Consider the following 14058-nt stretch of genomic DNA (forward strand, 5'->3'; position numbering starts at 1 on the left):
TAACCAAAAACATTTTTAAATGGTATCACAAAGAGTCAGATATCACTGAAAAAGTAATTAAACAACAACAACAACTACAGCAACTATATATGTTACTTTTTTAAAAACATTATTCTGAGTAAGGGATCCATAAGCTTCACTGGTCTGCCACTGGGTCTGTGACCTAAAATTTTGTTAAAAACTCCTTACTTATTCCTCTGAGGAATACCATGTTCTTCTGAGTTCATATGTCTTTTATAGTTTCTACATCTTTCCCTTAGATTGATGGCCTGGTGCCAGCTGTCACCCTTCAGAGTTCTCAGTGTAGCAGTCTTGTTCCCTTTTCTAATTTGCTGTGTATTTGGAAAAATGACTTTGTTAGAATTGTATAAAAATAATTAAATAAGCTCTGAATAAAGGGCTTTGAGTGATTGTTTCCTATGATCTCAGTGCAAGTGATAAGGGGAGAACAGACCTGATTCTGGAGTCAGAAGCTTTGTTGTTATTTAGTCATTTTTTAGTTATGTTTGATTTTTCATGACCCCATTTGTGACTTTCTCAGCAGAGATACTGGGATAGTTTGCTATTTTCTTATTTGCTCATTTTAAGGCAACCAGAATTAGATGACTTACCCAGTCACACAGCTAGGAAGTGTCTGAGGCCAAATTTGAACTCAGGAAGAAGAGTCTTCCCTGATGCTAGGACAGGCACTCTATCCATTGTGCTACCTAGCTTTAGCTCTTAAGTCAGAAGACAAACTTCAGATCTCACTTCTGTTACTCTTAGGCATAATCTAATCTAAGATTCCTCTGAGCATTAGCTCTATGAATCTATAACATTGTTTTATTTTAATTCTGTTTAGAATTTTTTTCCACTTTTTGATTCTCTTCTGTGTTTCTAATATTTAAAATTTCAGTTTTCTGAGATAGATAAGAAATGTTTTTATCGGAATAGTCAACGCAAATTGAATCAGTATTATACATTGTTACATTGAGCATGTTACATATTATTTGTCAGGAGACTCAGGAACAAAAAAATATTTTCCTCACCCATCTATTAAAATTCTACCATCAGCAAATGTTTATGTCCAATTAAGGTACCTTTTTTTTAAACCATATCTTCCCCAAGACCCCTTCCCTCAGCTGAAGTAACCTGTCCCTCCTCAAATTTCTCATAACCCATCTTGGACATCCCTCCGCCTTACAATTATTACATTCTCCCTTGTAGCATATATATATCCCCTGTATCTATAGTATATTATATTGTAAATATATTTTACATAGTAAACTTTTGTATTGTAGACTCTATGTCATAACTTCCTTTGGATATAAGTGGTATAGCAGATAGAGCTCTGGAATTGCAATCAGAAAGATCTAATTTCAAATATTGCTTTAGATGGTGGCTACCTGTGTGACCCTGGGAAAGTCATTTACCCTCTCTTGGCTTCAGTTTCCTCAACTGAAAAATAGAGATAAATATCATCCCTACCTTATCATAGGATTGTTGAAATGGTCAGATAACATATTGAAAGTGTTTTGCAAAGCTTAAAGCAATATATATAAATGCAAACTATTGGCATTATTATTATTTATTATACCCTCTTCCTTATGTTAGCCACTATTATTATTTAGGTCCTCTTCCTAATACCTTCTTTTGTAAAGAAAAGGCTTAAATGTGTGTTAAATATACTAATTTTGGAAATCATCTTTGACCATTAGAACAATGAAATAATTGGTAAATCAATCAGCAAGCATTTTTTAAGCAAATGTGCTGGGTACTTTTGAACCCAATGTATATAGTTAATAAATGATCTTGGTTTCTTTCTTTAGATTGTTAGCTAAGATCAAGAATTAGATTTCTGCATGTTTTGTAAAACACATTTAATACAAAAAAAAGTACAGAATAAATGAATTCCCTCATTAACTAGGCTATTCATGATCTCTCTTTACAATATTTTTCAAACAGACCTGGGACCAATGTGAAAAGCAAATCAAGGAGCTGGAGAGTCGACTGCAGACTTTAAAAGCAAAAATTAAAGATCCTCTCCCAGAACCATACGAAGAGCTCTATAAAGAAAAGGAACTGATTAAGGTATTGAAATAGAAACCATTTTACAGAATAATTTTCGAGATGTTTTCTAAGTCTTGGAGATGTTTCATTCTGCCCTCCTGTTTTTTCCAGTTCAGCTGAATTTTCTTGTTCTATTGAGAAATACTCTCCTTCCTGTCTGACATGACATTCTGATCTCTGTAGAAATTGGAGTCTTAATGCTTTTTGAAGATTAATGTGTGAAAATGACATTTATTTTAAAGAATAGAAATCAACTTTTATTAACCATGAGGATTTGGACATTTTATCCTACTCATATTCAAAGCAAAAGGAACTCCTGAGCTTGCTCTGAAAGTTGATCATTTATCACAGATCTTGGATCTAAAGAAAGAAAAGAAAAGGGACATTTTAAAAAATGATTTTTATTTTCTCCCAGTGTTTTTTTTTCCTATTGAGCAAAGTACTTTCAGAAAACCTACTGGACTGGATTCACCTGGCTTGATATCTCAGTGACAAAAATTCTAGGACAGTTTTTTGATATAGAGACCAAGAAGGCAAATCATGTGGACAGAGAAATGGACCAATTAGAATGGGATTCCCTATCAGTCATTTGATATGTTAGACATTAAAAAACATTCTTTCTATTCAATTTCTCAACTGTATGGTAAGATCAGATTGAAAGGACTAGGAAACTATGTGAGTAACCTTAGACCAAACAATGACAAGAAAATAGGAACCCTAATATCTGTCATACTTTGGATCTTTCTGGTTGAATTTAGACATCAATAAGAGAAAATTGGAAGGCATTAAGCTAGTAGTCCTTCAGAAAAGCAATTTAACTTGGAATATGAAGTTTTTGCTTCTAATTTCATAGCTTCTTGTGCTTCTGAGATACTTGAGATGTGGCAGATCTAGAAATGGAAAGGATTGAATAGAGAGATTTGAATTTTACCCAGAACTTTATACTGTTAGGATCTTGGGCAATTTGAAACTTTTTCCATGCCAGGATGAAAAATTCAAGAATCCAAACATATGATCCAAAACAATTTTTGCTAAATACCGACCTTTTTCCTTTTAGTGGTATTCACCAAGTATGTGTAGTGTTTCCAGAATACAGTTTAGCTGATTTTAAAAGTTTAGCAAAAAAGCATTTAATTCATTACAAAAAAAGAGTTTTGGTTTTTTGGATTATTCAAACTACCAAGTATGTGTAGTGTTTCCAGAATACAGTTTAGCTGATTTTAAAAGTTTAGCAAAAAAGCATTTAATTCATTACAAAAAAAGAGTTTTGGTTTTTTGGATTATTCAAACTATCAATCCATGTCTTTCATTAGCATGGATAATGGAGTAAAATGTTTAAATTTATCTGATTATCCTTTAACTATTCACCAAAATCAATCAATCAATCAATAAATATTTATTAATCACCTCCTTTGTGCCAGGTCCTGTGCTAAGCAGTGGGGATACTGACTAAGACAATCCCTGCCCTCAAGAAGTTTACACTTTAATGGGAGAGTTTGTTGTTATTGTTGTTCTTGGGTAGTATCCTTTCCATCCCCACCCTATTTGGGGTTTTCTTAGCAGGTTCTGGAGGGGTTAGCCATTTCCTTCTCCAGTTCATTTTTACAGATGAGGAAACTGAGTTAGAGGAGCTTAAATAACTTATTCAGGATCATATAACCAATAAGTGTCTGAAGACAAATTTGAACTGGTCAAGATGAGTCTTCCTGGCTCCAGGTCCAACAATTTGTGCACTGTGCAGCCACTTAACAGCCCCAGTAGAGAAGACCACATGCAAACAAATGTATACAAAACTTCAACCTAGTGAGCTAACAGTTTTTTTTTTAAACTGTATGGGAGGTATATCCAATATTGGATATTTGAAGACATCTCTCTAAGCAAAATATGAATTGTACTCCCTAGTGTGGAAGCTATTAGGATTTCTCCCCAGTTTAGTGATATTTTGGCCTTAAGGAAGAGCAAAAGTGTAATTAGGTTAGGAGTATATTTATTATTAGTTTGTGAGGTCTTGACCTCCAGGTAGCCCCTGAAAAAAGTGCCAGCTATAAGAGCTGGTTCTTTCTAGCTCCAATGGCTGTGTCCTTTCTTACCCATGTTGAATCACCTCTGGCTTGTCCAACCAAAGAACGGTTCAGACCCCCCAACATAGGTAGGGGCATGGGCAAGGTGATGAAGAGGCCAAAGTAAGGGGGAGGGGGAGGGAGGGAAGACATCCTAGTGAAAGGAGAAAGAATCTAACGGTGTACCTTGAGGGCCTATGTGATGTTAATTTGCTTAATTAACAGGAGGTACTTTGTTATCTGGACCTTGCCATTCCTCTGTTTCATAATCTGATCAAACGAAGATTATTATTTGAATAGAGGAATTTCCAAACACTTGTTACAGAAATGTGCTTAAAACTTATATAAAACCTTTGATACTAAGAAAAGATGCTGCTACTTTAGTTCTCAACCCACTACTTATCCCCATTTTCCTCTCAAGGGTTAAAAAATGAAGATCCACATATTAAAGTATTCGGGAAATAATCACTGCTAAATAAAAACAATTTTCATGGTTCCACTCCTAATGAAAAATATAATTAAATTATCTCCATGCTAGCTTTTAGATAGCTGTCAATCTTTTTTTTTTTCCTATCTAGACTTGAGAGGAATTCCCATAAAGAAACTCTCTGAACTCTTCTTTAATTTATAGTCTTAGGCAGTTGTCTGGAGCACTGAAAAGTCATATTGGCCCAGTCCAACAACTAGTATAGGTCTAAGGCTGGACTTGAACCCAGGTCTTCTTATTGATGACTATTTCTATTAATTAAGCCAGGTTACTATTCCCTTAATTGTATGAAAATTCTCCTTGGATAGAAATGAATATTAGCTAAAATAATCTTTGCTTTTGCATATCAACAACTTTCTCTTCATAGTCATAAATAAAATTTGTTTTCTTTAGGATTTCAGTTGAAGGATATGAATCTAACTCTATAAAATGTGAAAAACAGACCTTGGGGGCAGCTAGGTGGCACAGTGGATAGAGCACCAGCCCTGGAGTCAGGAGGACCTGAGTTCAAAGTTGACCTCAGACACTTAATAATTACCTAGCTGTGTGACCATGGGCATGTCACTTAACCCCACTGCCTTAAACTGAAAAAAAAAAGAAAAAACAGACCTTGGGTGTTTTGACCAGTACAGTTTGTCTAGTTTCAGTTTTCTTGTTGTGAAAGAATTTATCTTGATTATTTCATAGAAAATCAAAAAAATTCTTCTTGATAAAGACTGCATTTTTAAATATAGCACAGTGGATAGAACACAAGATTGGAAGTCATTTAAAGGCTGAGTTTAAATACTGTCTTATTAGCTGTGTGACCTTGGACAAGTCATTGAATCTCTCAGCCCATTTCCTTATCTTGAAAAATGGGCATAATTAATAGCACCTCCCCTTCCAGGGTTGTTGTGAGGACCAAAGAAATAATATTTGTAAAGGGCTTTGCAATACCTTAACCCTATATCAGTTCCAATTTTTCTCCAGACCTATTATGAGCAAATATTGAGTAATTTATTGGTTTTCTTTTTCCATTATAAGCTTTAATATTATTTGTTTCCAATAATAATGAAAACAAACAAATCTCTTAAAATAACAGTATCTAGTAACCTTTTTGTTCTGCTGTAATCACCAGTGGCAACAGTATATCTCTGGAATTTTGAAGAATAGGAAGCCACACTTACTAATGAAATTCCTACAAGGTGACAAAGGTCAAAAAACAGTATTTTAATTCTACAGAACTTTAAAGATGTTATTTCCCATAATAAAACTAAATTGATTTTTGACTTTGGTGTTTAGTTAGATACAGTATAAAAGCCCCAACTGTCCCTCATCAAGTCCAGAAGGATTAAAAACTCAGAGAAAGGAGACATTTTGATAGAAAACATAAAAAAGGCAGGGCAAGCGGAAATCATGACTCCAGCTACAACCAAATTCTTTAGCCTTTAGCTCCCTCCCCCTTTCCTGGTTCCCCTCCCCCACATCCAATCAAAGGATTAGCCTACAGGTTTGGAAACAACAGTACTTTGGGCCAAAGGCTTTTCCCCCTCCCTTCTCCCTCCCCCTTCTTTTCTCTCTTGTTTAATTGCAGGAACTGGAGAACTCCTTGGCAAACTGGGTTCAGAACTTGAAGGAACTTAAAATCATGAAGGCTGACATAACCCGGTACATTCTTGTGGAAGATGTGATGGTTTTGAAGGAGCAAATAGATCATTTGCACAGACAATGGGAGGAGCTCTGTTTAAGAGTAAGTCACTTTACTGTGGGGCATGCCTGTTCAGGGACTTATTGAAATGTCTCCTAAAGCCAGACCAAGTCGAAAGAAACTTGATTTCTTTGAATCTGGAGGTTGTTTCAGGAAAAGAATAGGCCGGCTGTTGTTCCCTAAAAGGGGAGCTAGACTGTTGGTGAAGTTGACCCTTTGTCTCTTCGGGCTGTAGTTTTGATCACTCTTAATGGATCTAAAGAAAATTGTTTGGAGAAAATGAACCAGTGGGAAGCCCTGGATAGTTGATTGCTCTATCTTGAGGAGATAAAAAGGAAAAATGTGGAAAATGTATAAAGGAGTAATAAGGGAAGGCGGGGGGGGGGGGGGGGGGGGGGGGGCTCTTTTTCTCCAGTTCACAGTTTTACAGGAGAGTCCAGGCGGATTCCCTAGAACAGAGAAAATGAGTTTAACTCACTTAGGGCTATGAAGCCTCTGGGAAAGTTTTTAATTCATTTGTGATCCTGTGGTATAAATTTAAATAAAGAAATCTTTTAAGAAGAAATATCAAAAGCTGTCTGGTAATACATCTGAGTGCCTAACCTCTATTTACTAATGTGATTTCTGAGGTTATTAGCATATTGCATCTGTTTGTCATTAAGTCAGATTTGGAAAGAATTAAAATTTAAAGGTTTTAGTTTAATTATGGACAGTTTAATTATACTAATGTAATCAATACCTCCTGTCTCACATGATCTGTGTGTAAGGCAAATAGTATATAAATATAAAAATTCTTTTGTCTGAATTTCTGGAGTGAAAGAAAAAATATTTTAACCTAGGAATCTTCAAAGACTAAAATCATAAAATGTGTTCAATTCCTTTTTTTTTTTGGAAACCAGTCTTAATGGAATTTGATTTGAGGTTTGGACATTTCATTGGAACTCATTTTTGATTGTTTAAAAAAAAAAGAAAATATTTTAAAATCTGTAAAGATGGTTTTAAAAAGTTTACCCTTTGAAGGGAAGAGGAAATCCGAAAATCCAGTGACCTAATGCTGCTAATGGTAAAATTAATGGAATCAATACACTATAATTGAACAGATGTGTTCAGTGAATGGTTCCCTGATTCATCCTGTGGGAAAGACAAGTGCTGGTAAATTCATGCACTTAAGATTCTGGAATAAAAGCTATATTTTTTAGGAATGAAATTTCTTGAAGGCCTTTTATAATCTTGTTTACATCTAGGTTTATTTCCATTAATAAGTGAAGTCTTGTCTTTATTTTAAATTACTTTACAATATTCAAAAATTAACATTATCTTTGAAGCCCTTAATAATCCTACTTCAACCTATTTAGAATTTTCTAGACTGATTTCATATTACTCTCCTTTACCCACCCCAAAGTTCCAGTCAGACACTATTTGCTTTTCCCAGAAGAAAACATTCCATCTTCTCCCATCTCCATGCCTATTTTCTATGTACATTTTCTCACCTCTATCCTCCTAGGGCATTTTAGGTTTTTTTTTTTTTTGGTCACCAGAGTTATAGGAATTTAGTAAATGCTTGGTGAATTGAATGCCTATGCATCAGATAATGTATACTAACTATTCACTTCAAGAGCTGAATCACACAAAGGTCATTTTGCCATTCTTTGATCATAAATATAGTAGGTTATTGATTCTCTTTATATTTGAACCTGACTTTAGAAAGCTGTAGAGTATGTAACTATTTCAGCTTTATACAAATGCAATTTGTACTCTTGGTGTCTTAGTATTACCCAGATTAGAAGGTGGGTTTTCATGTCCTTAATTTTTCTGTTCAGATTAACATATCCAGGAAGTTGTCGAAATTTGCTTTGTTTTGAACTGTATGTCCCATAGACTTAGACTCAAACTCAACAGTCCAAGACTGGGCTCATCATCTTTCCCCCTATCTCCTTTCCTCATCTGAACTTCCCTATTGCTATTAAAGGCAATACCCACCCTCAGGCCACAGAGGTTCACAATCTTGGTAGCATCTTCAATTCCTTACTATTGTTAAATTTGTTGCCAAATCTTTTGATTTCACTATATCACTTTTACTCTTGCTAAAGACTCCTAATTGATCTCTCTTGCCTCAAGTGTCTCATTACTCCAATGCATCTTCCCCTCAGCTACCACAGGGTGTTCCTCTAAAGTGCAACTCAGACCATGTATGTACATACACACACCCTCTCTTTTTCTCTTTCTCACATACTCACACTGAATAGACTCATTATTCCCCATTATGTATAGAATTAAATCAAAAGTTCTGTTTTAAAACTTAAGCTCTATATAACCAGACTCCTTCCTACTTTTCCAATCTTCCTACTCGTTGCTGTCCTTGGTTAATCTACAATTCAACAACACTGACCTACTTTCTGTTCTTCTTGTTGGACACTCCATCTCCTCTGTACTATTTCTGTACTTTTGAAATTTGCAAATTCTTAATATATAGTATTTACCTTTTCAGTATCTGCCAGGACAGTATTAATTTATTCATTCATTTATTCTTTGAAGCAAATGAAATGACTCAATGCTCAGGGTTACACAGCTATTACATATCTGAGGTCAGATTAAAATTCAGGTCCTTTTGACTCTAGGCTCAGTGCTCTATGCACTGCCCAACCTTACTGCCTCCCTTCCCTGCTATATTTATGATAAGAAAATGCAAATTATTTACTGAACTGAATGCTTTATCATTGTTTCAGTTGCAAACATTTTCTAAAGGATTGCTTCTTGTAAAATTTTTTCAAAGAAAGCATTAACCTAATTATCTAGTATTTTAGAATTACTTTTTTTTAAGGTTTTTGCAAGGCAAATGGGGTTAAGTGACTTGTCCAAAGCCACACAGCTAGGTAATTATTAAGCATCTGAGGTCAAATTTGAACTCAGGTCCTCCTGACTTCGGGGCTGGTGCTCTGATCCACTGCGCCACCTAGCTGCCCCTATCTAGTATTTTAAAAGGGAAAATAAAAACCCTTAAGTCTACAGGGATGATTTTTTTGGTGATAGTTGTTCATATGCTTATGGTTACCTCATCCTCTGGAAGTCTTTTCAAACTGTTGAGTGAATATTAGCCTTTCATTTAAAGAATAGATATCTTTGTTTACTTGGTCATAACTTACATTTGAATGTTATTGGTTATCTGGTTTCCTTTTGAAGAATTTTTGCTCAACAACATATCTTCATCTTCAGGTTTCACTGCGTAAACAAGAAATTGAGGAGAGACTCAATTCCTGGATTGTGTTCAATGAGAAGAATAAAGACTTATGTGCATGGCTGGTTCAGATGGAAAACAAAGTTCTACAAACAGCAGACATTAGTATTGAAGAAATGATTGAAAGATTACAGAAGGTAAACTAGAAAGCAAATTTGGATAATGGGATTTTAACATTTTGGAGAATATCTCCAAAGACCAAAGCCAAATATATATTAAGTGCCTACTGTGAATCAGGTATTATTCTAAGACCAATAAAAGAATGGGAAAGAATAAGCAAATAACTTCTTACAAACAAGATATACATAGGATAAATGTAGGTCAGTCTCAGAGAGAAGGCAGTAGCTTACAAATTTGGGAGTTACAGAGAATATGGAAATGCTTATAGAAAATGAGTTATGAAAGAAATAAGAAAATATTTAATCTTTTGAACTGAGAGGTTGAACACAAGAAATAGTATTTTCTAGAGGTAAAACTAGAATCTATAGATTTTCAATTAGATTGTTAATAGTTTAAACAAAAACTGGAAAATAAATTTTCCTTGTTTTACAGAGACAGCTGTGTTGAATAAAGACAATTTCTCTGGAAAAGTCTAGCATGATTTATTTCTTTTTTTTATTTTTTGCTAGAGGGGTCTTATACAAAGAAGCAGGTCAACTTTGTCTGAATTGGTAGCAGATGGTTTTGAAGCCAGGGAATCTAGGAGATAAAACAGTTTCCTAGAATTTTAGAATCATAAATCTAAACTTGGAAAGGACCTAAGAGGCCATCTAATCTACCACCATCTCCTTTTTTCAGATGAGGAAGCTGAGGCTCAGAAAAGTTAAGTGACATATGTTATAAGAAGCAGATTCAAATTAGTTTCTCTACGTCTGATGCTCTTTCATTGCATTGCATTGTTCAAGTTAATAATAGTTTTGAGCCATTAGTACAGTTTTTGGAAAATGAGAATTAGAAGTGAAAGACCACTTGAAATTGGAAATGATGAGGGCCCATTCCTGCTAAATGCCACTCTATTAAGCCTTCAATCACATCTGGCATTGGTTTTGAGTTGATTTAGCTAAATGTATGCTTTGATTTGGTTGTATTTATTTTCATTTAAGTAAGGATTTAATAAGTGCATCCTATGAGCAAGATACTTTTCTAGCTCCTGGGGTTTTAAAGACAAAAAGGAAAGAAAGAATCAATGGATGAAAAAAGCTTTTATTAAACACTTACTCTATGCAAAGCATCTTCTTAACATTTAGGGATATAGTGAGAAAAGTAAGACAAGTTCCCCTATCAAAGAACTTAACTTCCAGTCCAGCAGAGTTCTTAAATATTTTGTGTCATCAGTCCCTTTGTTAGTCTATCTATGGATCCTTTTGAGAATTTTTTAATTCATAAAATACATATGGTTACAGTGGAAACCAGTTATATTGGAATACAGCTAACACTATTAAAAAAACAAGTTATATATGTATATGTATATATATATATGTATATGTATACATATATAACTTGTATATATATATGTGTATATATATATTTGCTGACACATCAAATAACAAGATGACATTTAAAATAAAGGGGTCAATATCCAGTAATTTTGACTGTAATGAGCATAATTAATACACAATGATTGTAATATTATATGGAAAATATCTTTGATTTCTGTTGGTGACAAAATCATAGGTACTGCTAATAATAAAGTACTTTGTTAACCTGCATCCATGATAGAAGAAAATGCTAGATTTCATTTAAAGATTGGTGAAGGGGTGGCTAGGTGGTGCAGTGGATAGAATACTGGCCCCAGAGTCAGGAGTACCTTGAGTTCAATTCTGGCCTCAGACACTTAATAATTACTTAGCTGTGTGGCCTTGGGCAAACCACTTAACTCCATTGCCTTGCAAAAAAAAGAAAAGATTGGTGGAAATTAAATATCAAGAAAAGAGAAAGATTTTTCTTCCTATCCAAGTGCATAAACCCCATCTGAAATCTCACCATGGATCCCAGGTTAAGAATGCTTACAGTAGGGAAAGACAGACTATATAGGAGGTTTTAGCAGTAAATCAGATATTTAGATTCACAAAAGAGATGGAAATGAATCCTGTTTAATGGTTTTTCCACTAATCATTTCTGATGTGGAAAATTCCCTCAAGGAGTTAACATCCTGTCCAGATTTTTGACTTTTCATATTTTATAATTTCAGATTTGATTATACCAGTGACAAAGTTTCATGGCTCCTTTATCCTAATTTCAAATTCTTTGAAGCCTAATGAATTTAAAACAACATACTAGTGTGTATTGCATTTTATTTAAATATTAAATTTGTATATAGCTTTTCAATGAAATCTTTTGAATGCAAGAATTTGAGGAAGGAAAACATGAAATTATTGAGATCATGGATTGTGAAGGGAACTTTTATGTCATTTTTATCATCACCTCCAAAAGAAAGTAATGAAGTTTGCAATATTCAATTATTTATTTATTTTATTGTTTTTTTTTTAATTTTACAATTTTTCTCCAATCTCACTTCCCTCTCCCCATTCTCCACAGAAGGCAGACTGATAGTCTTTCTATTGTTTCCGTGCTATATGTTGATCAAAATTGTATGTGTTGAGAGAGAAATCATAACCTTAAGGAAAAAATAAAATATGAGTTAGCAAAATTACTTAATAAGATAACTTTTTTTTAAAATTAAAGGTCTTTGTTTTAACTCCACAATTCTTTCTTTGGATACAGATGGTATTCTCCATTGCAGATACTCTAAAAGTGTCCCTGATTGTTGCACTGATGAAATGAGCAAGTCCATTAAGGTTGATCATCACCCCCATGTTGCTGTTAGGGTGTACAGTGTTCTTCTGGTTCTGCTCATCTTGCTCAGCATCATGAACTTTGCAATATTCATACAAGATGTTATTTTGTTTTCATTGTTAGGACTGTATGGAAGAAATCAACCTCTTTAGTGAAAATAAACTTCATTTGAAGCAAATGGGTGATCAGTTGATAAAAGCCAGCAATAAGACCAGAGTTGCTGAAATAGATGAAAAGCTCAGCAAAATTAATGATCGATGGCAACATCTATTTGATGTCATTGGATCCAGGTAAGAAAACAGCTAAAATTGCTTCTGGTTTTGAAAATTTATTTCTTCTAGAAATTTTCATGTAAAATAATTAAACTTTTCCTGTTTTTAAATTTTTCTATTCTAACTAAACTTTAAAGAACTGTTGGTGCATGTTTGTGGGTAATAATAAAAGACTTTGATGGATGCCAGAAAATTTCCATTATTCATCATGCCTAGAAAAGTCCCTCAGTTCAGTTGTATTGGGAAGATTTCAGAAGGTTTTGAAAAGGCAGTTAAGAGGCTTAGAATGCCAGGCTTGGAGACAGAAGGCCCTGTTCTGCCTGAGATGCTTAACTAACTGGGTGACTTGGAACAAATCTCAAATCCTTTCTGTGCCTCAGTTTCCTCATATGTAAAATATGGATCAAATGAGAAGTGATGGTGGTGGTGACAATGATGACAATGATTATGTTGCTGTAATGGACTAGAATCAAGAGAGCAAAATTAGCAAATAGTGAATTGTTAACTTACAGAAGAAGGCCAATAGTAACAGGGCATTTAGCTTCCCTGGGAGAATTCAGTCACTAGACACAGTTAAACACTTTTTAATTTGAGAATTGTCAGCTGTGATTACTAAACCACTGTAAGAGATCTCTGAAAGATGTTGTTTAGTCATATTTCAGTTGTGTCCAACTCTTTGTGATCCTGTTTGGGTTTTCTTTGTCAAAGGTAGTGGAGTGGTTTGCCATTTCCTTCTCCAATTCATTTTGCTGCTGAGGAAACTAAGGAAAATAGGGTCACACAGCTAGAAAATATCTGAGGTCAAATTTTAATTTGGTCTAACTGACTCCAGGACTGGTATTCTATCTTGCTGCCACAAAGTTGTAATAAAGAGAAGAAAATGACCAGATTTTCCCAAAAAGGCAGGAGAAGAAAGTTTATGAATTATAAGCCAGTGAGTCTGATGTAAATTCCTGGCAAAATTCTAGAATGCAGTATTAAAAGGATGTTTAATAAACTTTTCAAAAAAGCAGTGATCACAAGAATTAGAATACCTTCTTTTGAGTCATGCTAGGATAAAATGATTGATTGCTTTTTTTGATAGAGCTTAAAGGTTGGTAAATCAGAGATGATATTGATGATTGGTTGTTGTCTGTTTTCAAAGAGGCACCAGAATCAAGTCACACTAAGTCTGGCTGTGACTGATGAGACCAATATGAACTCAGCATTCTTTATCACAGATCAGGCATAAACAGTTCATTTGAGGTGGATTCTCTAAATTTGCACATCTTCTATTTCCTTTACTTTGATTATTAATAATAACTGACATTATTTGATACTTTACAGTCAAATGTATCTCAGGATTCAAAACTATAATATTTATGAATCTAAAATGATTAGTTAATAATCATTTATTAAGCACCTACCATATTCTAGACACAGGCTAAATTTTGAGGATGCAAAGAAGGACAAAAGACAATCTCTGACCTCAA

General features: G+C 34.2%; 1 protein-coding gene across 4 annotated transcripts in view; it reads left to right on the top strand.

Annotated features, from left to right (window-relative positions):
- The window catches only part of SYNE2 (spectrin repeat containing nuclear envelope protein 2), a 414448-nt gene that overhangs the window by 355180 nt on the left and 45210 nt on the right, over positions 1–14058 (top strand). For all 4 annotated transcript variants that reach the window (XM_074235980.1, XM_074235979.1, XM_074235982.1 and 1 more), the window contains exons 100-103: positions 1945–2070; positions 6170–6325; positions 9497–9655; positions 12438–12604. In XM_074235980.1, coding sequence (XP_074092081.1) covers positions 1945–2070; positions 6170–6325; positions 9497–9655; positions 12438–12604 — 608 coding nt within the window. The remainder of the gene's footprint in view (positions 1–1944; positions 2071–6169; positions 6326–9496; positions 9656–12437; positions 12605–14058) is intronic.

The sequence above is a fragment of the Macrotis lagotis genome, chromosome 4, assembly GCF_037893015.1.
Source record: "Macrotis lagotis isolate mMagLag1 chromosome 4, bilby.v1.9.chrom.fasta, whole genome shotgun sequence".
Lineage (NCBI taxonomy): Eukaryota > Metazoa > Chordata > Mammalia > Peramelemorphia > Peramelidae > Macrotis > Macrotis lagotis.